The 25,511-nt window shown below is 37.3% G+C and overlaps 1 protein-coding gene across 10 annotated transcripts in view; it reads left to right on the plus strand.

The window, feature by feature from the left end:
• WDR33 (WD repeat domain 33) overlaps positions 1–25,511 on the plus strand; it is a 96,305-nt gene that overhangs the window by 24,767 nt on the left and 46,027 nt on the right. For 8 of the 10 annotated variants that reach the window (XR_011428654.1, XR_011428656.1, XR_011428655.1 and 5 more), the window contains 6 exons: positions 9,504–9,730; positions 11,233–11,301; positions 12,151–12,255; positions 14,489–14,584; positions 14,761–14,912; positions 16,616–16,713. Coding sequence is in view for 7 of the 10 variants with exons in the window: in XM_001504935.7 (XP_001504985.1) it covers positions 9,527–9,730; positions 11,233–11,301; positions 12,151–12,255; positions 14,489–14,584; positions 14,761–14,912; positions 16,616–16,713 (724 nt within the window). In the remaining 3 variants the exon portion in view is untranslated. Of the gene's footprint in view, positions 1–9,503; positions 9,731–11,232; positions 11,302–12,150; positions 12,256–14,488; positions 14,585–14,760; positions 14,913–16,615; positions 16,714–19,512; positions 21,384–25,511 lie in introns of those variants that run through there. The other 2 variants (XM_023622642.2, XM_070242250.1) reach the window with 1 other exon arrangement.

Consider the following 25,511-nt stretch of genomic DNA (forward strand, 5'->3'; position numbering starts at 1 on the left):
TAGATAACCTTAATAGTCCTATATCTTTTTTTTTCTTTCTTTTTTTTTTGGTGAGGAAGATTGGCTCTGAGCAAATGTCTCTTGCTAATCTTCCTCTTTTTGCTTGAGGGAAGATTGTTGCTGAGCTAACATCTTTGCCAATCTTCCTCTATTTGTATGTAGCACCAAAAAAGAGGTATAAATCTGACAAAATGTGTACAGGATCTTTGTGCTGAAAACTGCGAAACACTGATGAAAGAAATCAAAGAAAGCCTAATAATTGTGGAGAATTACCTGTTTGTGTTTTCAAAGACTCAGTATTGTTAAAATGTAATTTCTCCTCAGGTTAGTTCACCCAGATCTGAATCCCAGCAACATTTTTTGTAGATAACAAATGATAAGCTGCTTTTAAAAAATGGAATGGCAAAGGAACACAAATTGCCAAAACACTTTTGATAAAGAACCATGCAGTTGGAGAATCTGATCTGAAGTTTAGCTGATTTCCAGACTTTCTGTAAAGTTATGGTAATCAAGATGTTGAGGTAGACACACACAAGATATAGTCAGTTGATTTTGACAGAGGTGTAAAGGCAATTCAGTAGAAAAAAGTCTCTTTTCCTACATATGGTATTGCAACAATTGGACACCATTTGAGGAAGAAAAAGACTCTTAACCTATCCCGTATACCTAATGTAGAAGGGAACTCAAAGTAAATCGTAGATCCAGATGTAAAATGTAAAACAGTAAAATTGGCGGAACAGCACATAGGAGAAAAATCTTTGTAACCTTGGCCTGAAGATTTCTTAGATATGGCTAAAAGCACAAAATAAATTGATAACTTGGATTTCATTAAAGTTAAAAACTTCGGCTCTTTGAAAGATAGAATGAAGAGAATGAAAAGAAGCAGACTGAGAGAAAATATTTGTAAATCACATATCTGACAAAGATTTTATATGTAGATTACAGAAAGAACTCTCAAAACTCAGTTAAAATAACAACCCAATTAAACAATGGTCAGGGGACCGGCCTCGTGGCCAAGTGGTTAAGTTCGCGCCCTCTGCTTCAGCGGCCCAGGGTTTCGCCAATTCGAATCCTGGGCATGGACATGGCACTGCTCATCAAGCCATGCTGTGGTGGCATCCCACATGCCACATCTAGAAGGACCCACAACTAAAATTACACAGCTATGTACCAGGGGGCTTTGGGAGAAAAGGGAAAAAAATAAAATCTTAAAAAAAAAAGGGCAAAAGACTTGAACAGAAGCTTTGCTGGAGAAGATATGTGGATGACAGATAAGCACCTGAATAGATGCTCTACATCATTAGTCATTAGGGAAATACAAATTAAAATCACAATGAGATACTATACTCACCTGTTAGAAAGACTAAGAAGCAAAACAACTGTTCCCTTCCTGTAGCTGACAGTACCAAGTATTAGGGAGGATGGAGAGCCACTGGAACTTCCATACATTGCTGATGGGAATGCAAAATGGTGCAGCTGCTTTCCCATAAAGTTAAACAAACGTATGACTCAGCAGTTTCAATCCTAGATATTTATCCAAGAAAAACGAAAGTTCATGTTCACATGAAAACTATGCATGAACGTTTATGGCAATTTTGTTCAAATTGCCAAGCACTGCAAACAATTCAGATGTCCCTGAATTGGTGAATGGATAAACCAACTGGTACATCCATAGAATTCAACAATTCAAAAAAGGAGTTATTGATACTTACAACAAGGTTGGTGAATTTCAAAAGTACTATGCAAAATGAAAAATGCCAGACTCAAAAGGCTATACAGTGTATGATTCTATTTGTATGACGTTCTGGAAAAGATAGAAACTACAGTGATGGGAAACAGATCAATGTTGGCCAGTGGGCGGTGGTAAGAGATCAATAACAGAGGGCCAATGTGAAGGAATATAGAGGGGTGATGTATCTTGGTTGTTACTCCATGATTCTCTGCATTTGTCAAAACTTAGAAATGTACATCAAAAAATGAATTTTATTACCTGTAACTTTAAAAATAATGAAGAGTGTGAGAGGACAAGCCTCAGACTGGAAGAAGATATTTGCAGAGGATATATCCAATAAAGGACTGTTATCTAAAATATACAGAGAACTCTTAAAACTTAATAAGAAAATGAACACCTGGATTAAAAAATGGACAAAAGATCTCAACAGACACCTCACCAAACAAGATATACAGATGTCAGATAAGCATATGGAAAGATGGCCAAATCATATATCATTAGGGAATTAAAACAATGAGGTACCACTACACACCTATCAGAATGTCTGAAATCCAAAACGCTGACAAAACACCGGTGAGGAGACGGAGCAACAGGAATTCTCATTCACTGCTGGTGGGAATGCAAAATGGTGCAGCCACTTTGGGCGGTTTGTCATTTTCTTACAAAACTAGGCATACTCTTATCAGAGGATCCAGCAATCACACTACTTGGTATTTACCTGAATGAGTTGAAAATACGTCCATAAGAAAAACCTGCACATTGGGGCTGGCCCTGTGGCGGAGTGGTTAAGTTCGCGCGCTCCGCTGCAGGCAGCCCAGTGTTTCGTTGGTTCGAATCCTGGGCGCGGACATGGCACTGCTCATCAAACCACATGCCACAACTAGAAGGACCCACAACAAAGAATATACAGCTATGTACTGGGGGGCTTTGGGGAGAAAAAGGAAAAAAATAAAATCTTTAAAAAAAAAAAGTTAAAAAAAAAAAAAACCTGCACATAATTGCCAAAACTTAGAAACAACCAAGATATCTATCCTTCAGTAGATGAATGGAAGAACAGAGAGTGGTGTATCCAGACAGTGGAATGTTATTGGGTGCTAAAAAGAAATGAACTATCCAATCATGAAAAAGACATCGAGGGACCTTTAATACATATTGCTAAGTGAGGGAAGCCAATCTGAATACATTTGTCAAAACCCGTAGGGTGTACAACATAAAGGGTGAACCGTCATGTAATGGCTTTGGGCTTTGGGTGATAATGATGTATCAGTGTTGGTACACTGATTTTAGCAAATGTATCACTCTGATGCTGGATGTTGTGGGGGAGAGGGGCCTGTGTGTGTGTGTGTGTGTGTATGGGAACTCTGTATTTTACACTCTGTTTTGCTATGGACCTAAAACTAAATATAAAAGCCCAAGTAACGTGCATTAAACTGGTCCAGTGCAATATCCACTAAAATGTTTCAGTAACTTTATAGCTAAGGATACAGTGTAACCCGAAGTTACGAAGGATTATTCAGCTAAATATGTGGCTGAAAGCTATAAAAGTTGGAAAACTCCCACACTGAGAGTTAAATAAAGTTGATCTTTAGCGTGAAATTTAGTCAACAAATTTAGGTTAGCAGTCTTAAAATGCTTGTCTTTAAGATGACTACTCCATGTGTGTTCTAAAATCACACAGCATGGCTTTTTTGCCCATATTTAGTTTTAGGTCCATAGCAAAACATGGCCCCCATGTGAACTTTTAAAAACTGCTTGTTTAGACAGCTGTCTTTGGGGGCCAGCCCCGTGGCTGAGTGGTTAAGTTCACACGCTCCACTGTAGTGGCCCAGGGTTTCGCCGGTTCGGATCCTGGGTGTTGACATGGCACTGCTTGTCAGGCCATGCTGTGGTGGCGTCCCACATGCCACAACTGGAAGGATCCACAACTGAAAATACACAACTATGCACTGGGGGACTTTGGGGAGAAAAAGGAAAAATGAAATCTTAAAAAAAAAAACAGCTACCTTCTTGTTTATTCTTTAAAAGACTGGATGGTCTCAGTATAATTTCTCCTGATTTGTTTGGAATTTATGTTTCTTAAAGATTGGACAGTGAATAAAAAGAGAACATGTTGATTATGTTGTTACTGACCTTGTTTACCACTCATGTAGATCCTCTGAAAGTTCTGTGACAGATAAGGAATCAAATCTCTTTTAGGGGTTCCCAGGCTAAGATTCTGTCCATGGTGTCCAGGTTTGTATTAATGAGAGTGGGGATCTTAAAATCTCTTATTTTTCAAAGCCCTATAGTAGTTGTACTTGCTATCACAGCCATCTAATGCATTAATAGTTTGCTTTTGGTTAGAATTCTTTCATTTCACTTTGCGAAAACAAGCTTGCTTGTGTTGATCAGAAGCTCTGATTAGTAGTCAACATGGTAAGAATTTTTGGATTTGATAATTGGACCAGATTCTGGTGCCATAGCTACTATAGCTAGACAGTTCCCACACTAGACAGATGCTATATGTGAACTTCTTTGGCTCTGGCTACCCAGTGGCAGCAGAAATTAAGCGATTTTAAGCGGAGAGTGCATAGATAGGAAACTCTGGTTTTCCCCTAATGGTTTGTTAACATTATGCCATTTGCTTTCACTTTTGACAAATTATTAGGAAGAAGATACGTTTTTATGTTGTGATTCATTGTACACACATGTGCAACTGAAACAGAAGTTTCACAAAAGCAGTCCTTTCCCTTAAAATGTGCAGTTCAATCTTTTATGTTCTATTTTTATTATTAAAGTAATGCTGATTGTCAGCCACAGTGATTTCAGGAACCATAAGTAGGATATGACTTCTGGCTTAAAAAAACGCAAAAACTGCTTGAGGCCAATTTATGACCCTTCAGGTCATAGAGTTTTTTGATGCAGAGCCTCAGTTCTGCCCTCTTGAATTATAGTTTAAGGATCTCTTTATTCAATTGTGTGAAGCATTTAGTCAGTTCCTTTTGGATTGAGTTAGTGGAATTAGTCAAGTTTTAGCAAGGTCATTTTCCTATAAAAAAAATGTACCTTTCCCTCCTCTGTTATAGTTGGAGATTGGCTGCGATGGTGAAATTTTTCTAATGGAGTCAGAAACATTTGGTTGGGGAAGATTATTGTGGATTATTTTTGGTTCGGGAGAAGATTATGCTGGCCATGGCGTGCTGAGTGAATGAGAGAGAGTGTTATTTCGTTTCTGTCCTCAAACTGTCTTTTCCTCCCACCTTCTCCCACCTCACCCCAAATGTAAACTTCTTAAGGCTGAATTGTGCCGTGAGCATCCTGTTACATCCCTCTTGCCTGTAACAGTAGATTCTCAATGGAGTAGGAGATTCACACGTGGTTTCCATTTTGAGCTCTTCTGTTCTGATAATCTGACGGTCTCTTGAGAGCAGACTGTGTGTGTTTGTGTGTGTCTGTCTTCAATGCCTGTCAGGTAGTTAGTGCTCATTGATTAATTCTTGAAGTGAATTGCATTTCTCATTATGCTTCCCGATGCCACAGGGCTTTTTCAGCTCTTTTAACAATTCTTAGGTGTGTGTATCTTCGTGGCTAGTAACCAGTAACTGCCTCAGTGATTTTGGTGGTGCCTCCTAATTATCCTATATTAATAACTCTTTCTGTTTAATTTCCAATTTGTCTTACCTCTCTCATGAATCCCTTCCTGTTCATTCAACTATTGTTACTCCAGTTTTTGAGGCTTTGTTAGCACTTATGTGTATACAGTTTTTATTATTTTAATTAGAGGTTTAGGTTCAATAAAATGAGCTATTGTTTAGCACAATTCTACAATGTGAAATTTGTAATGACTTCTTTAAGAAAAGCATTTATGGTTTTTTCCTACATTCAACTATAATTTTGGCAATATCATATGGCTAACATTATAAATAGCTGGGACAAGAAGCAGAATTATAATGCTGGTATGGACTTGTGCACACAAACGTTGGAGAACTAAGTCTGGGAATACTGCTTAGTTCCACAGACGACTCCACAGGGAGTAGTTGAAAGCTGGAAGGCTAAGGATATGCTGCAAACTTTTGTCACCTCAGGAGTCTTTGTATTTGGGAGAAATAGAGAAGGGGACCAAACACCACCAAGTCTGAAATCCGTTCCATGAATTTAGAAGTGATATTCAGTGAATCAGAATGATAATGTGATACCTGGTGCAGAGTGTAATATACAGTAGGCACTTCATAAAATTGTGCTGATTGCTTGAAACATTGAAGGTTTATGTGTACGAGAAAGACATGAATTTAATGTTTCAGGTGAAGAGTTTTCCTTAGCAGTTTGTTTTTTTTTGTTAGTATGTATTTAATAACCATATGCAAATTGTCTTCTCTCAGTTTCTCTCTCTCTCTGCCCACCCCCGCCGCAACCCCTCTATCTCCTTCTTTCATCCTCCACCGCATATGTGAGATGAATATGCTTTGGGGAACAAACCTGACTTCTAGTTTAAATTGTGATGTTCTGTTAATGTAGTTCAAGTAAATACTGCAGTGAGTAGAAATCACAGTAATTATTTGTATGAAGGAAAAAGCTTTATTTCTTTTTCTGCATTTGGTTATATATATAGTTCCTTGAAGTAGAGTCCTGAGTGAAGCCTGAAGGATAGTTTTCATGATTTGGGTGATGGTTCTTTCTATCTGGGTCACTGATTTTCCAGCCTCATATATCGAGTTTTCTGCCATCTCAAGTCAGAGAAAGCTGTAACATCATTATTGCTGAACTATTCCAGCAACCCATGTTGAGGGATAGGCAGGAGGTCCAGGTATTTGGCTCTGACTCTGGCAGGATTGCCATCACAGAGTACTATAGACTGGGTAACTTAAACAACAGAAATTTATTTCTCACAGTTTTGAAAGTTAGAAGTCTGAGACTAAGGTGTGAGCAGGGTTGGTTTCTTCTGAGGCCTCTCTCCTTGGCTTGCACATGGCTGTCTTCTCACTGTGTTTTCACATGACCTTCCTTTTGTAGGTGTCCGTGTCCTAATCTCCTCTTCATATGAGGATGCCAATCCTATGGATTAGGGTGCTGTCTCCAGACACAGTCACTCTCTGAGGTACTGGAGATTAGGGCTTCAACAGAGAAATTTATGGAGGGACACAACGTAGCCCATAACAGCCACTAGGAGGCTCTGTTTTAACTTTGGGCAAGTAACAGTAGTTTGCAGGAAGTGAAGCTGAAGTATATAAGGCATCTGTGAAGACTGGCCACTGTATTGTGAGCAGGTTTGTTTTTGGTTTATTTTAGGGCTGGATCTTGTGTTAGAATGTGATGGTGCTGGGGCTGGCCTGGTGGCGCAGTGGTTAAGTGCACACGTTCTGCTTTGGTAACCCGGGGTTTGCCACTTCGGATCCCGGGTGCAGACATGGCACTGCTTGGCACGCCATGCTGTGGTAGGCGTCCCACATATAAAGTAGAGGAAGATGGGCATGGATGTTAGCTCAGGGCCAGTCTTCCTCAGCAAAAAAGAGGAAGATTGGCAGCAGATGTTAGCTCAGGGCTAATCTTCCTCAAAAAAAAAAAGAATGTAATGGTACTTTTCCCCTTCTTTTTGTTCATGTTGGACCTTTATTTCTGGAAAACATGTAGTACTTGACCATTTAAGGAAAAAATTAAAGGGCTTTTTTTTCAGAACAAGTTCTACTCAATAAATTTGTAAATGGAAAGATATTTTCTCCCATCTATACCTTTAACATATGAATTATTCAAGCATGTTAGTAAAACATAGTGATTGTTTTGCATTTGAAATCAGTCATTTTCCTCATATTTGTACAGTAGATCCTTGAGTTAGCTCTTGGTTAGTGCTTTGTACCCATATACACATCACCCAATTTCAACACCATCAGCTTTCAGTTAATGTTTCATCTACCCTCCATCTAAAATTTTCTTTCAGTGGATTAAACTCCCCATTCTTTAGCTGAGGTAAAAGTCACATAACATAAAATTTCACTGTTTTAACCATTTGAAAGTGTCCAATTCAGTGCCACTTAGTACATTCACAGTGCTGTGCAGCTACCACCTCTGTCCAGTTGCAGACATTTTCATCATCTGCAGCGGAAACCATGTTGTCAGTGTCACTCCCCATTCCTCCTTTCCACCCTGGCAAACGCTAAACTGCTTTCAGTCTCTGTGTGTTAGCCTGTTCTGAGTTTTTCATATAAGTAGAATCATACGATGTGTGACCTTAATTATGTCTGGCTTCTTTCACTTACATAATGTTTTCAAGATTCATCTGTGTTGTAACATGTGTCATACTTCATTCCTTTTTTTGTTTGGCTGAATAATTTTTAAGCTTCTTTTGATATGTGTAAAAATCTTTATTCTCATTGGATATCAATAATATTTGAAACTGGACTATTAGAATAATTTTATTCTAATAAAATTAGAAAGTTGATAATTGAAAAGTGAAAAAAATAGTAATTTTAAAATGCACTTTTCAAAGGTGTATCTTTTTAAAATTCCTGGTCTAGACATCTGAATTGAAGCCATTAGTTGAAATCTGGATGCTGAAATTCAGTTGGATTCATGGGATAGCTGAGTAAACAGATTCCTTCAATCTTACTGAGTCAAATGCTTACTGTATTTTGTACATTCTAATTTAATTCACACACAGCTCTGAGAGAGACAGACTCTTTCTTGTCTCATTACAAATTAACATTTCTCGGAGACCTTCTGGGATTGCTCCCGAGCAGTGGAAATAGCATATAGTAAGTTGGTATTCTGTCGCATTGTTTTGGTACCGTGACAGTCAGGACTTCTCTTTCCCCTGACCTTCGCTTTTCCTCTCCCTCCTCCTCCCTGTGGCCGTTAGGAAATGGCTTCCTGAGAGACTAAAGTGACAGGGGTGAAGGAAGTAGTACTAAGAACAGTTTCATCGAGAGGAAATCGTAATTCCTTTTCAGATCCTTTATTTATTGTCTTGAATGAGGAAAGGCAAATGTAAGAATATAAAAAAATAATGGAGGGTACAGTGTTTGCTGCTTTTAAAACAAACAAAAAAAATTGTGGAAATGCTTCCAACACCCTTTATGTGTTTTTCGTGGTCTGGTTTTTAAAATATGCTTAAAAATGTGTTTTTAAACCATACATATTTGTATTATTGGAATGTAAGTTTAATTGGAGAGCATTAAAGTTGAAAAGCTGTCAGCTCTTAATATTTTTTTCTGTTCAGAAGTTAACTTAATGTGTCCTATATAAATATGTAAGTAAATATACTGAGGAGTAAGTTTCTGTGGTCGTTATTTTGAGCCTGAAATTAGATATACATACTTTTAGCATTTATATAAAATAAGATAGTTTATTCCTCTTTCTACACTAATCCTAGAAAATTTAAAAGGACTAACCTCGGGTTTTAAAATTTTTTAGTGACTCTTGCATAAAATGGGGTCTTATGATAAACTTAACTTTATTTAAAAAACGTCAACAATCAGGTTTCTTCCCCCACCCCTCCACATGCACAACACACAACACACTCATCCTAAACTGTTAATAAATTGCGGATTTTCCTTCCACCAGGCTGAATTTTACAATAAATGCTTGTTAGCACTTATTCTGTGAATTGCTGTTTTTCAAATGTGTAACTGGTCTCTGCCATTAAATCTAATAGTTCAGTTTGTAAATAGGTTGACTAAAAGCTAGAAATGATGCATAAGATAGGAAGGAAGAGAAATGTACAAAAAGTTCATTTAAAAATGTTTTCAGGCAATGTTGCAGTGCTGATATTTGTAGTGAAACTACTTTTTCCCTACCCTAGTGTCCTAGAACGAAAGCGTCACCATGGCTACAGAAATCGGTTCTCCTCCTCGTTTTTTCCATATGCCAAGGTTCCAGCACCAGGCGCCTCGACAACTGTTTTATAAGCGACCTGATTTTGCACAACAGCAAGCAATGCAACAACTTACCTTTGATGGAAAACGAATGAGAAAAGCAGTAAACCGAAAAACCATAGACTATAATCCATCTGTAATTAAGTATTTGGAGGTAAGTCCAGTTAATGTGTTTTAGATAAGCAAACTTTGTTTTTTTAAAAAGAAGAAAGTTTTTAAAATTCAGAGTAATGAATATACCTGTTTCTTGAATTAGTTGGATGAAGTGGAATTTCAGATGGGGCTTATCACCAGTACTTTTATTTTTGCTCTGTGTGTGCGTGAATCATCATCTCAAAAATTATTAAAGTTAGACTCCAATTTAAAAATAGGCTTTGTTCTAAAGGTTCACAACAAATCTCAAAAGGGGATACTTACTCCCTATGCCAACCTTAAGACACTTGTTAAACCCACAGTGTATATAAAATGTTAAGAGACTATTGACATAGGAATATTTCTACAAGAATATCCATACTCAAAATAGCAACTTGGCGTATCGGAGACATTGGCATTGGAACATGAGCTCTCCATTCCCTTGGTGGGTTGCTCTTATAGTCAAGTAAAAGTGTCTCTACTTACTTGAGGGTTCAGAACCTAACTGCAGTTCTGTAGGGTGAAAGCAACTCTGAGAAGGTGAATAAAGGCAGAGTAGGGATCTGCCTAAACCTCTTGTCAGCTCGACATTTCTCCCTTTTTTTTTTTTTTTGAGGAAGATTAGCCCTGAGCTAACATCTGCCAATCCTCTTCTTATTGCTGAAGAAGACTGGCCCTGAGCTCACATCCGTGCCCATTTTCCTCTGCTTTATATGTGAGACGCCTACCACAGCATGGCTGGCCAAGTGGTGCTGTGGCTTCACCCGGGATCTGAACCGGTGAATCCCGGGCCGCCAAAGCAGAATGTGCGAACTTAACCGCTGCACCACCAGGCTGGCCCCACACATTTTTCCCCTTTTGAAGTCTTTGTTTTCTTGTTTTATCCTAGGAATTAGCCTCTGTGACCTGCTTTGATTACTAGCCCCTTCTATTTTAATTGGGTTTTGGTCTGCTCTTCCGTCCTACAAAGAAAATTTGTCTGCTTTTCATTGCTTGAGACTTGTTTTTAAAGACCTGTTTTCATATTGGGCATAGTTAGTATGTTGCAGGCACATACGAGAAAAAGATTGATTTAGATGTGAAGATAGATTTAGACTTTCCCAGGTATTTTAGTTGGAAAACTAGATTAGGAGAGTTTGAGAGGAATTACGAAAACCAAGGGCAAGATATGCAGAATTGTTTTGTGCTGAGGACTTTGAAGGAAGTGGGGATGTCTGCCTACCCCTTATCCTTTTCCTTTTTATTGCGGTATGGTCAGTGAGAATGTTTTGGGGTCAGTAGCGTCTTGGATGATCGGTTAGGGATAACGTGTGTAAAGAGAGGAGAGAAAGTCTAAGCAATGTCAGTAAGATAAGGGGAAGTCTCTAAGATATCCACTATTATCTGTGTTTTAGAACATAATGAAAAAGTTTTAATCCTGTTTTCTTCTCATTTAATAAAAGCTTACATTTTGTTAGTAATTACTTTGGTCTCAAGTTGAGTATAATTAGACCATATATTAATTAATTATTAAATTTTTAACAGAATAGAATATGGCAAAGAGACCAGAGAGATATGCGAGCAATTCAGCCTGATGCAGGTTACTATAATGATGTAAGTATAAGATATGTCATACTAGCTTAATAAAAACCTCTTTGCTTGGCCTTTAAACCTAAAAATATGTGATCTCGAATTTAAACATGGACTTTTCCTTTTACATTTTTATAATTTAAAATAAAACATTCCTAAAGGGATAATATAACATATCTGTGTAAACCATGGGTTGTTATTACTATTTGTTTTTTGAGGAAGATTAGTCCTGAGCTAACATCTGCCACAAATCCTCCTCTTTTTGCTGAGGAAGACTGGCCCTGAGCTAACAACTGTGCCCATCTTCCTGTACTTTGTACGTGGGACACCTGCCACAGCATGGCGTGCCAAGTGGTGCTAGGTCTGGACCCAGGATCCGAACCAGCGTTTGAAACCCGGGCCGCCAAAGTGGAGCATGTGAACTTAACCACTGTGCCACTGGGCCGGCCCCAACAGTTATTTTTTTATTTCAATTTAAATATTCCTTTTAATCTAGTGATGGATGAACTTTTGATTTGAGGCTTAAAGCAGTGTCCAACAAAAGACTGCACTGCCTCGAGGTCTGTGTAATAGGAAAGTTAATTTTAAATTTGGATTATTGTGAACATATTTAATTGTGTTATTTTGAGAAGTAATTAGGGAAATCTAGTACTTGATTTTGTTGTTTGCTTAGCAATAGTGGGCATTTAACTTTCCTGTATCTCAGTTTTCTTCATTTAATTAATATAGACTATAACCTATTATAATAGTTGTTTGAAAGTCCTTCATAGTCCTGAATTTGTCTTTAAATGTTGAAATGGTTACTGTGCCATGTCCCTGGTTTATGCCCTGCATAATCAGGAGCTCTTAAAACCCAATTTTCTTTTTTTGTAGCTGGTCCCACCTATAGGGATGTTGAATAATCCTATGAATGCAGTAACAACGAAATTTGTTCGAACATCAACAAATAAAGTCAAATGTCCAGTATTTGTTGTTAGGGTAAGTATTCTGTTGTATAATTTTTGGAAAAATTAAGCCTGAGTTAGTCTGCAAGTATACTTACTTAATAGGACAAAGAAAGTTAAACATTTTAAATATATGTCTGGGATAAAAAAATCAGTGTAGTGCTAATAATTTTATTTTGGAATAATCAATCATTTATCTAGTATATCCACATTTAGTAAGATAGTACTTTTGGATTGTTTTCTTCATGTTCCAATTTCCGTAGAGTTCCCTCTGAGCTGGCCCTGGATATATATGACAGCAGGTCTCAGACTTGTTCTTGAATAGGAATGCTTTTGCTGCTGTTTAGAAAGCAGCATCTCAATGTGAGTAAAGACTCTTAGGTGTTACTAGGAAGGAAAACACCTGAGAAGAGCTGAAGACCAATGGTAGATCATAATTGTCAGCTCCGTGAAGGTACATAATAGGTACAGAATATGTTTTCGCTGGAATTTTTAAAAGACAATTTTTAAGTAAATAGTACACTGACATGGTTCAAAACATTAAAATTTGAAGGAATTTGAAATAAAGTTTTCCCAGCTCTGTGTCCCAGGCATCAGTTAATATTCCTATAGATAATAGTATAATCCTTTTCTTTGTGATTTGCTAAGTATGAATGTACTTGTTGGCTAGCAGTATATTGAGTCCAGAAATGTAGGATAGTTAATAGCCAAAATTGAGCAATTAAGAATTGAAAATAAAATGTGGAACAGAGAAAAGACAGTCATGGCAAACATTGTGGCAGACACAGCAGAGAGAACCAAAAGGGGCTGGAAGAGATGCTGGCTTGAGCGCCATAAAAATGTTGCAGTCAGTCTTAGGTCTCCTGTTTGCTTCAGAGGCCTAAAGCAGTAGAAACATCAGGAAGGGAACGCTTATTTCAATGGCTTTTGTCTCAGTAGAGCTAACCAGTATGTAGTATGATTTTGTTTGCCTGCGAATTTGGTAGAGGAATATGATGTGCACTTGATTTAATATCTTCTTAGCGTAACACAGAAAACCTTTTTGAAATGAATAAAATCTGAGCATTCTATATCCTGTATCTTGTTAGATGGGTAAATATCTCACTTGGGGGTCAAAATATAAGGTATTAGGAGAAATTTTGCACATAGTAGAGGCATGGTCCAAATTACAAGGTGTTAAGATGTGAAGACTGTGGGTCCCATGTCTATAGTTTGGTTGCCTGAAGTATTTACTGGGTTGGGATCCATAGCAGATAACAGAAACTAGGAAAGTAGGAGGATTCTATTCATAATAATAAAAATCATGATCTGCAGGTAAGCAGTAAAAAGCTGGATTGTCATATATATCTGTGTGATTTACCAAATAGTCTCCATTTTATGTATGTCATACTGATGTTCCTATAAACACACCTGTATTTCTCAACTGTTTCACAATTTTTATTTTGAAAAATAGGATTGTTATATTGACATTTCACATATTTACATCTTGTAAGGAAAATGAGCATATAATCTGTCATAGAAACTTGAAAATAAAAAGTAAGGAAAAAGTATGTTGTGTTTTGAGTTGATAATCTTATGTCGCAGATTCCTTTCAGTATGCAAATTGTGATATTAAAATTTTGGTGTAGTGTTAGTCATGACTCTTGTATTACATTTTGTTAAGAGGAGATCGGGATAAGACTTGTCACTGCTTGATACTGTGAGTGGAGGAGAGCTTTAAAAAGTTTTTTTTATTAGATTTAGTTGCCAGGAAAAGTTTGATAGCCTTGATGTCCTTAAATTGGTACTTACTGTTACACTGTTTTTTCATAAAACACAGTAACTTTTCTGCTTCAGTTGGCCCACTAGCTGTTACAATAAGCCAAATCCTTCATTCAGTCTTTGAGTTTTTCTGGTGACTGAGCATCTTATTTGTTAGTCTGCCATGTATCGTAGGAAAATGAGGTCTTTGCATATTTTGTTTTGGAATGCTCTTTAGAGTCTTTAGGTGTATATAACCTAACCAGGGAGTCACTGCACTTACTGTTTTTAATTTAGTTAATGAGCTAAAATAAAATGTTAGAGCTTTCCCTGCACTGTGTTAATATAAGTTCTTTTCTGCCAAAGTACTTGCTTGTAGATCTAAGCTACACTTAAGTGAAAGTCAGTGTCATCTATTTAATGTTGAGTATTGGATCTTTTATAAATAAAGACTTTCTGAGTGTTTTAAAAGTAGTTAAGGTTGAGGATTTGTGACCTTGTATAACCTGTGTTTTTTCCTTCCCCAGTGGACTCCAGAAGGAAGACGGTTGGTTACTGGAGCTTCTAGTGGAGAGTTCACCTTGTGGAATGGACTCACTTTCAATTTTGAAACAATATTACAGGTAATAGTAATCATCAGGTGGTAGCATCATCTTGTGGTATTGTAAAGAACTTGTGATATAGGCATTTTATTCGCATTTTAAACTTACAATTGGACAAATGGCTGTGAGTTAATACATGCTCTTGTAAAGCCTTTCATCTTCTATATAATGTTTACAAATGTTTTATGTTTTCACAGGCTCACGATAGTCCAGTGAGGGCCATGACTTGGTCACATAATGACATGTGGATGTTGACAGCAGACCACGGAGGATATGTGAAATATTGGCAGTCGAACATGAACAACGTCAAGATGTTCCAGGCACATAAGGAGGCGATTAGAGAGGCCAGGTTTATACACAATATACCATTTTCTGTAGTCCCTATTGTCATGGTTAAATTATTCTCTGAGTGTATTCTGGGTGCAGAGATGCATGGGCTCTGTCAGATTCTGGGAAACTTTCTGCACCCTATAAACACAATATTTTTCTTTGTTTTCTCACATTCACCATTTTGCTGGCACCTTTCTGAAGTAGTGTTGTCGTGGTATCAGCCTTTGCAATATGTTAGAGATGTATTGTCTGCCGCATTTTGCACTGGTTTTCTCTTTTCATTTATGGTTAATAATGTGTATACGTTATTCCTTTTTATTACCTACTGTGTAAGACAAGAATATTTCATTCCAAATAAAGAATTCAGTCTTTAATTATACAACTGAATAAAATCTAAAGCCTACAGAAAACACCTTCAGAGTTCACACAAAATACAAGAAAAAGAGGCTTAAGTGAAGACCTGGTTGGCTTGGTTATGCCATGACTTCAAAAGGAAAGCATAGTAGGACTAAAACTCTCACAAGTAACTCGGGATGTGGCAAACATTAATGGATTAATGAATGGCTTCCTCAAGCTTTGAAACTGTAAGGAGACCGTTGTCAAGAAGACTCTAGGACTCTTCTTCTGATTCACTGTTGACAACATCAGTTATGCAAATGTGTAATAATTGGACTTTAAAATATTTTCAGTGAGTTGTATATTTTTACATATCAATGAGATACATTAGTTAAACTGGGGAAAAAAGCTTCAAAAACAAGCCTGAAGAATTGCTGCAGCCTCAGAATAAAGCTAAGCAGCATTCTTTATGGTTGTGCCACCCACGTGTGGGAGGAGGTGGTCTTTATAGAAACATCATCCACTGCAGTCACTTGTTTCTACTTTCAGAATCTTAACAAAAATTGTTGGATAAACATGCTTCTTCAAAGACTTTGACTTAGTGTCCTACCCATACATTGAGTTTTCACAGTTGGTGCTTTCGTAGTCATGGGATTCAAAAGTTCAAGGGAGTTCTTAGAGTCAGCTGAGAAACTTGATGGTCTTTCACTAGAGGGAGGGGAAAATGGCTCCCTCCTTTGTGGCAGATCCTTTGGCTTTAAACACAGTCTGAATGTCCCTATGTTTAGGTTTTCCTCAAAAGGTGCTTCATTCATGGGATAGCTTGCCGGGGAGAAGGTGTGAAAGTTTTCACAGACCTTTTAAATAAATGAGAAACATCATATGTAGGGATGTTTGGCAACCAGTCTTTAAATAGCCTGCCTAAATTTTTTCAACTTACCATTTTGTGAAGAGTCTGAGGCAGAAGCTGATGCTAATCTTTTAAGCAGTATTCCTATTTGATTTAAAAGACTGTTCACAGGAATATTGTTGCAAAAATAGAATTTACTTAGTTTTCTATACTTAAATCAGCTCCATGTTTTCTGTTGGTACGATAGGAAATACTGTACGGTGGGGAGTGTGGGGATCATTAGTACTAATGATACACTCGTAAAGTTCTCTGAATATTGATGATTGAAAACTCAAGCAACTACTCTGTTGAATTCTTCTTTTGATGAGATGCGTTTGTTAGCTGACAGCGTTTTCTTCAAGGGCTTCTGCACTGTTGGATACTTCCCTCTCCTGTTTATAACGCAGCACAGTGTTTTTGTTTTTCCCTGTCTGAGAAGCACAGATAATCTGTTAAATGCTGACTTCTTTCCCCTGCTGTGTGTCTTCATGTAACAGTTTCTCACCCACGGATAATAAATTTGCTACATGCTCTGATGACGGCACTGTTAGAATCTGGGACTTTCTTCGTTGCCATGAGGAAAGAATTCTCCGAGGTACGTGTACTAACAGTACTGATTGGAATATTTAAATAGGGAAGGCATTTGTGGTTAAATCATCACAATACCACAATACCAGCTTACATCTCCATTCAGTTTTTTTACATATACATCATCTTAGTCAGGCTCTTTTAAGAAACTTGAGCTCTCTTAGGTTCAAAATCATTTTGTATATTTTTACTACTAATATTATCTTTGAATTCTTTAAGCTGTAAATTAAATACAAGCGTTCCCTTTCTTCTCCCTTTTGCCCTCAGTTCCTTGCTTGTCTGTGTGCATCATTGAGGGCTCTGTTCCTTTTCCTGTCTTGTACCCAGGACAGCTTTCTCCAGCATACTGACGCTATAGTTTTAGTTGGATAATGCACATTCTCCTGACAGTCCTCTTACAGTATGAATTAATTGAGGTATCAATAGCTGCACTTACATTGCTGTTTCTGAAAGCAGGTGGTTTTTTTAGTATGCCACATTTGTACTACATGGCCCACCTGTTATTAAATTTTGGAGAGATTCCTTGTTTGAGTTATTGATTTCCTAATTATAAACTAAGGCCTATGAAATTACTCCATCCTACAAAAGAAATTTATCTTTTCACTTGGATTAGCTTAGTTTTATACTTCATAAAGTGAGGCTGTTGAAATACTAATAGTACAATAACACCATTTATGTGAATTTAGTGGTGTGAGAGTTAGGGAATTAACTGTGTGTTTTACATATGCAATACAAACATTGAAACAAAAACATTTAAGCTTCTACCTAAATCACATTAGTTTATTATTAACTAGAAAGGTAGTTTCTCAAGTGCTTAATTGAACCTGTACTGATTTAACAAAGAGTACCTTCTACTCCATAGTCTTGATTTTAATATGCCATAAAAATAACATCTTCCTCTGACACATAAATGCAGGGTGGGAGAATGGGTGCCATAGACATTGGGTGTTAAGAAATTACTATTCAGAGATTTTTCTTTCTGTTCAAGAGTCAGTTGGTTGTCTTGGTTGAAGTTTGAATACTTTACAACTTTTCAGAGCTTTATTTCCAGCATATAGTGTCGGTGCTTTCCAGACAACAAAATAAATACTCTTGATATTTAACCCACATTTCAAGCCAGTATTTTGTTTCTATCACATTTGTTTAAACATTCCTGAGTTTGCACATTTTGTGTGGGTTCATCCACAGTAGTATATCGTGATAGCTAGCATAAGGATATAGAACCTGTCATTGGAGGAGTGTACTCACTGTGAAAGTCATAATACTGTAGAACTTTGGAACTAGACGGAGTCTTTGAAATCATCTAGTCTGAGTTATTTTATACATGAGCACCATGACCCAGAAGGCTTAAGTGACATGTTTAAGGTAAAATAAGTTGAGAGCCAGGGCTCGAATCTTAGCGTTTGACTCCTAGCCTAATGCTACACTAATACTGCATCTTTCCTCACTATTACGGAAGTCTTAGGTGTTAAACAGAAATAAGATAAATAACTTTTTCTAGGCTTTGAAAATCCTAAGAAATACAGAAGAAACAAAATAACTTTATTTGGTAAAAGCAATTCTAAAGTATCAAAACAATTAATTTTACAACGGACTGGGAGCATAATTGTGAAGTCTAATATAAGACCACTATGCATCTTGGATTAAAAGAAGAAGAAAACTTGCTACATGATAACGTTTTTCAATCCAAAGTTCCAATGAAGTGTTACTCAGTTTTGGTAATGAAACTGCTTCTAAATAGTGCTTAAGAACTTTTCTCTGAAATTTAGAGTTTATGTAAGGTATTAACTACTAGTTAAATATTTTCAGATTTGAGTCTAGGTGAATTTGGGTAAAGTTAAGAAGATGCTGAATCATTACCTTTTCTTTCCTATCTTAAAAATTATACCAATATTATGTCAGTGTTAACTGAGAGTTGAATTTTTGTTTTTTATGTGGGCTCTTTTGAAGTTTTTACTGAGGAAATTTCAAACATGCACAAGAGTATAATGAATCTCCATGCACTTTTAGGATTTATGTTCTAGATTATTTGTATTTTTTGCTTCCTTTTGAAAAATATTCTACTTGCTTTATAGTCATGATGTTTTTTCCTAGTACCTCGAAGAGTATAACAAATATGAACCAAGTTAATTATACCACCCAAGTAGTAGTTCTGATAGGACGTCTGGTGTAGTAGATGAGTTATTAGATTCCAGTTATCCATTTTCTGTCATTCCTCATTTTTTTAAATTTTCTGAAGTTGAGACATGATTACAAAATAATGAAACCAATGCTGTTAAAGTTTTCCTCTCCTTCACTTTGTGGGTTGGGGATCGGGGATGATGGAATTCTAGTTGTCTCAAGGGGTGATGCCAAATTATTAAAATAAAATTTTATTGAGCTTAGTTTAAAATTTAAAATTTTTAAATTTTAGAAGTTTTAAAATTGAGCTTAGTTTAGCTCTATTCGTAAGAGAAAGTTGGATTGCCAAGTCAAACAATTAGGAATAGACCCTTCCCCCTTCCAAAATGTTAGTTGCTCTGTATGAAGGGACGATGTTCCTGTAGGCCGCATAGACTCTGTAAGATCAGGTAGATAAGCATACTCCTGTAGCATGTTAGTATTGTGCATCAAACTGTCACTTGGGATTAAGTATTCAGAAAATCCAGGAATGTTTTCATTGAAGGGGACGTTTGTGATCATGTAGTCTAAGTCTACAAATTGCTCAAGTCTTTTCTGCATCATTCCTGAAAACAAGTCTTCTGCTCACAAACATTTTTAGTGCTACAGTATTCACTCCTCACATGATTCTCTTTTCCAATTTTAGATAGCTCAAATTTTCAGCAGGTTCTTTGTTATATCAGAAATCTGCTTCTTACAACTTGTCCTGCCCTCTGGACCGTGAGAGATTAAGTCTTTGCTCCCTTCTGCATGGCAGCCCTTGAAGTATCTGGAGACTGCTGTCATGTGTTCTTGACACCGTCTCACACCTGTAAACACACAGGATTTCTGCACGTGGACCGCAGCCACAATACTGCACTACCGAGTGCAGAATCTACACTTACTTTTCAGTGTCCTTTCTGAGAATGTTCTTGGGCTTCTTGGAAAAAGGAAATTAAGAGAAAGTAATTAGTATTTTTAAGGTTAAAATGGGCATAGATCTAGTGTCAGGAGATTTACTACTCAAAAGGTTGTGGTGTTGGGTCCATAGTTAGGAAAAACACACACTTATGGAATCGACTATCCTGCAGCATTGAGAAATACCGTATATTGTCCACCTATTACTCAAGTGTATGCAGGTCAGCATAATTTATACACATTTATCGTTCTTTTCTGGTATGAAGTACAGCACTCAACTTATGGATTGGGATTAAAATAACATTTCAGCACCAGGAATACATGAATCTAAATGAGCCCCTGGGTTACTGATGTTTATGCATTTGACTCCAATTGAAATAGAGCCATTAAAATCCATTTATTTAATTAATGAGCATATACTATATGCATGCTACCATAGATAGAAGAATGTTTTTACAAGATATGACCCATACCCTCATGCTTCTTAAAGTTTAGTGGGGAACATAAGATATTTTCACAAACCTCAGGTGTTGGATAATATGGGAAAAGAGTCATGATAGTATTAGAAGTATAGTTTTATCCGTGTAGAATTAGAAGCAGATTGCTTAGGACTAGCTGGAATGTAAATGAGAAAGGTTGAAAATAGAGAATCAGTAAGAATACTGAAGTAGATTTTACCAAGAAGAATAATACTCTTAAAAAGAATCCACTTTACAAGTTTCAGTATGCTTAGGTTTGTTTTACCTTCTTGATTTTAACATCAGTAGCTCACACATTATACTTACTGTGTATCAGGTGTGTTCTAAGTACTTCATTTAATCTTCCCGATAACCCTAGGGGATGAATACCGTTTGTTCCATATTTTACAAATGAGTAACCAGGGTACGAAAAGTTAAGTAAACCTGCCCAAGGTCATGTGTTTTGTATGAGCTAGAGCTGGGATTTTGAACCTAGGTTATTTGGCTCCAGAGTTCATGTTCTTAACCACTATATTAAACTGCCTCTTTTTTGTGTTAAAAGTAATATCAGCATGGATGTAATAATGTCTTCCTGAGCTGTGATGAGAGAATTATAAAGTTTTTTTGAGAGAGGAGAAGGGTGTGGGTAGAAGGAACTAATTTAGGTACTCAAATTCATTTTACCATTCTTCTTTAAAACTGTCCATATAGATTATAGATTTTCAATGTATCATACATTTAACAACAGAAAAATTAAACCACAGTGAATAGTTCAAACTGTAAATGGGTTGTAAGATGTATACTAGGTCATGTAAAAACAACATGGATGTAGGGAGTTAATACTGAGACTTATTCAGGAGGTAAGATCTGTTTTCAGTTTTCAAATATAGCGCTGATGGACAGGAAATGAACCCCTGAGTACACGTAGCTTAAGAAAAAGAATATTAATATTTGTGTTAAGTCCCTGTGTATCCCGTCCTGACTGCATTTGACTTTGGTTTTTAATAAATGAGATAAACCCCTTTGCAAAGATCTTTTGGTTCAGCAGTGTGTTTTTGAACTCTGTGAAGACGTATTTACAAAGTCTGAGTGTTTGAAAAATCTCTGATGCTTTTTATTGGAAATAATTTTACTTATTAAAGTAAAATTGGCAAATCACATAGTTTATGATTCATGGACCTAATTTATTTGTACAGTGTTTTACAAAACATTTCACAAAATCCTGTCTGTTATCCCCAAGATGAAAAACAGACATACCCAGCTTCCTTTAAAATAGCCTGTAGCAAAATAACTCCTTCCACTAACAGCATATTTTAGTTATTAAAAGCACTTCACGCACATCTCACGTAATCATACAAAGGACCATGTGGACCCATTTTACGTATGGACGCCTGTTTTCTCTATCTGTGATTCCTTATTTTGAGGATGAGTTTATTTAAGGCTCTTTTCCTTCTGCTCTCCTGAAAAGACTGGATCATGGTAGGTTCTCCTATGTAAATAATTATCTGAGTATATTGTGAGAGGAGAAAAGAGTTAATATTTATGTCTAAAGCACATTACTTGAAGAAGTTATTGTAGTAGGGTCTTGAAGTATTCATGTTATATGGTATGTTAACATTTTTACAGAAATTGTTTTAGATTTTTATATTGGACTTTGTTCTTCCTATCTCTGCAGTTGTTTTAAATATTGCGCGTACCGAAGACAGATTTGTAGCTTTCTTGGGATGGCAGAGCTGCACGCTGATGCTGTCATTCACTGTTTTAATTAAGAGTCAAAAGCAATTCCCAGACACTCTTAAATATAAAGATTCCATTTTCTGACAGCAACAAATCACTGATTAATAATTTAGGCAGTTGAATTTCAGAAAGAGCTTTTGCATCTTACCATTTGTTGAATATTCTGTAGTTGTCTGCTTCAGTTTATTTTGAGAGAGGCTGAAATTTCTATTTGTGGATGAATTGGTTACCTTCTTATATTGTAGAGCTTTGCAGCTAATTAGGTCTTTGATAGTTTTTAAGTTAAATTCCAGAGCTTTGGAAAGAGCTGGTAATATTAGTTAAGTAATATGCTTTTGGTTTTTTCATTTTTAGTGGGTAGATTCTGTAATAAAAGTATATGATTAAAATATGGTATCCTCGGGGCCGGCCTGGTGGTGCAGCAGTTAAGTTCGCATGTTCCGCTTTGGCAGCCTGGGGTTCACGGGTTTGGATCCTGGGTGTGGACATGGCACCACTTGGCAAGCCATGCTGTGGTAGGCGTCCCACATATAAAGTAGAGGAAGATGGGCATGGATGTGAGCTCAGAGCCAGTCTTCCTCAGCAAAAAGAGGAGGATTGGCAGTAGTTAGCTCAGGGCTAATCTTCCTCAAAAACGAAACAAAACAAAACAAAATATATATGGTATCATCAAAAATAAGTTATTTGTCAATGAGGGAGGTTAAGTACCAAAACAAATATTGTCTTTTTTTCATAGTCACTTTTTTCTTTTACTCACTTTTTTGTGATATACCAGAAAATCATTTTAAAGTTTGATTTAAATCGTATCTCAGAAATTTCTAAGAAGCACCTACTTTAGTTATAAAGAGACCAGAATAAGAATTTCTGTTTAAAGTAAGAAATGGTAATTTTTCGGGTCATTTATCCTTTTTTTTACAGATTGTTTCATAGAATAGTCTCAGTTTCAGCAAAGCTCACTATTGAATCTCTCAAGGCTGATCTACTGAGGTCTCTTGCTGTTCCTTCCCCTTGAGTGTATTTTAGTCTAGTTCTGTTGGAGAGAACTTTACCTGCTTAGCATGGTGTTAGAATATCACCACATGTTATTTGGATTAGTCCAGTGAATTGTATCTGCTTTAACTTGCTGCTGCTGTTAAATATTGCGTTGGTCTCTAGGGAACACCAGAAAGGCCCAGCCACCACAGGGCACCTATGGTGCCTTTGAGTAGGGTAGGTAGAACTCCACAGCCCAGTGTGCTGCTTTATTTTTTTACTTTATATTTTTGCTGAGAAAGATTTTCCCTGAGCTAATAGCTGCTGCCCACTTTCCTCTTTTTGTGTATGAGCTGCTGCCACAGCATGGCCACTGACAGACAAGTGGTGTAGGTCCACACCTGGGAATCAAAGCCGGGTCGCCAAAGTGGAGTGTGGCAAACTTAACCACTAGGCCATCGGGGCGGGCCCTGCTGTGCTGCTTTGTTACAGCCCTCCCCAACTAGCGTGTGCCCCTTTGTCTGTACAGTCATGCGCTACACAATGATGTGTTGGTCAATGATGGACCACGTATACGATGGTGGTCCCATAAGGGTATTACCGTAGAGCCTGGGTGTGTATAGTCTATACTGTCTAGGTTTGGGTAAGCACAGTCTATGATGTTCACACAGTGACAGAGTTACCTAATGACACACTTCTCAGAACATATCCCGGTTGTTAGGTGACGCATGACTCTACTTCTGAACTGGCAAAAGTAAGGATATCATGTAGAGATCCAGTTTAGGATACATAGTTTAAAAAGTGGCTGAGTTGTTGCTGTTTTCGGGCTCTATACATATTTTTCTCCTTTGTAAGTTAAGTATTCAAAAGTTGAAGGTTGAGCATTCTCTGCAACCAGCATCACCATCTCCCTTTGCCTGTCAAAGGGTATGGGAGTCCCCACTCGGTTTCCAGGTTTGTTTTGTCAAAGGTGGAAATTATAAGTGTTCTACCACATTAAAACAATTAAGAAATACTGAGGGAAATCAACATGAATGCAGAACCGAGGAATACAAAGGTGAGTTCTAGAAACTCCATACCAGGGAGCTCAATATTTTATCTCCAAAACACATTTTCTGTAATTAAACAAAAGTAATCTGTGAGGCTAGGAGTCATCAAATGTTAAGAGTAGTTACTAGTTCTTGATCTTGTCAAGCCTGATGACTGCCTTTTCTAATGAATACTTTGTAACCTCTGCTCTTCTGAAATGAACTAAATTGATAATGGCTGCTACACATAAAACTTTCTTTTTTAAGATTTTATTTTTTTCCTTTTTCTCCCTAAAGCGCCCTTGGTACATAGTTGTGTGTTTTCAGTTGTGGGTCTTTCTAGTTGTGGCACGTGGGATGCCGCCCCAGTATGGCCTGATGAGCAGTGCCGGGTCGGCGCCCAGGATCTGAACCGGCGAAACCCTGGGCTGCCGAAGCGGAGCGCACGAATTTAACTACTCGGCCACGGAGCTGGCCCCACATAAAACTTTTTTAGAAGGTACCAGTGCACACACATACAGGCTCTGAGAAGAAAAATCTTTTTTTTCTTTTAAGGATTGGCACCTGAGCTAACATCTGTTGCCCATCTTTTTTTTCTTCCCCTCTTCTTTTTCTCCAAAGCCCCCCAGTATAGTTGTATATTCTAGTTGTAGGTCCTTCTGGTTATGCTGTGTGGGACGCCGCCTCAGCATGGCCTGATGAGTGGTGCTAGCTCTGTGCCTGGGATCCAAACTGGTGAAACCCTGGGCCACCGAAGTGGAGCACTTGAACTTAACTACTTGGCCACGGGGCCGGCCCCTGAGAAGGAAATCTTTACACAATGCTCATGAAGGGACATTACTGCTTTCACTGAGGACCAGGGGTTTGGAATAAGTCGTGCTGAAACAACCCTGATTTTCTAGAATTACTGGAGAGGGTCAAGGAAGTTGTAGCCAAACCATAGGCAGTCTTTTGAACTAATCTGTGGATTGTGGTAAAGGATCTTGGCTTTATAGCTGCATGATTGAAAGGTCACTTCCAAAGTTAAGTTTTCATTAGAACTTTGTTACCTTTGAGGCAAGTACGTAGAGTGTTGTATGCTGCAAGATTCTGTACTTGGCCTCTGTCCTGTTTAACATTTTTTATTAATCTTGATGGCTTGCCTTGCAAATTGATTTAATCAGGGGATTAAAAACTACAAGCAGAAGTTCTCTAGATGTCAGGGTTCAAAAAGATTCTGTGATGTTAAACTTAATGAATAGAAACTTAATATGTAAAATTTTAAATAGAGATAAATGTAAAGTCGTGCACTTAGATTTTCAATCTCAATTCTAGAGTTTATAGACTGGTTTATGAGAGTTCGTATAAAAATAACCCTGGGTTTTAGATGATTAGTGTGAATTCTTGAGGTGTTGTGTCCTCCCCCATTTAGTAAAAACAGATATTCAGAATGGTGGAGCTTAATTATCCAGGGGAGATGATGAGAATGGGAAAGGGTCTGGAAATCATGAGGAAGAGTAGAGGGAAATTTAGTATTCAGCGTGGATAAGAGACTTAAGAGAAGTTTAGTCATT

The sequence above is a fragment of the Equus caballus genome, chromosome 18 (assembly GCF_041296265.1).
Source record: "Equus caballus isolate H_3958 breed thoroughbred chromosome 18, TB-T2T, whole genome shotgun sequence".
Taxonomy (NCBI): Eukaryota; Metazoa; Chordata; class Mammalia; order Perissodactyla; family Equidae; genus Equus; species Equus caballus.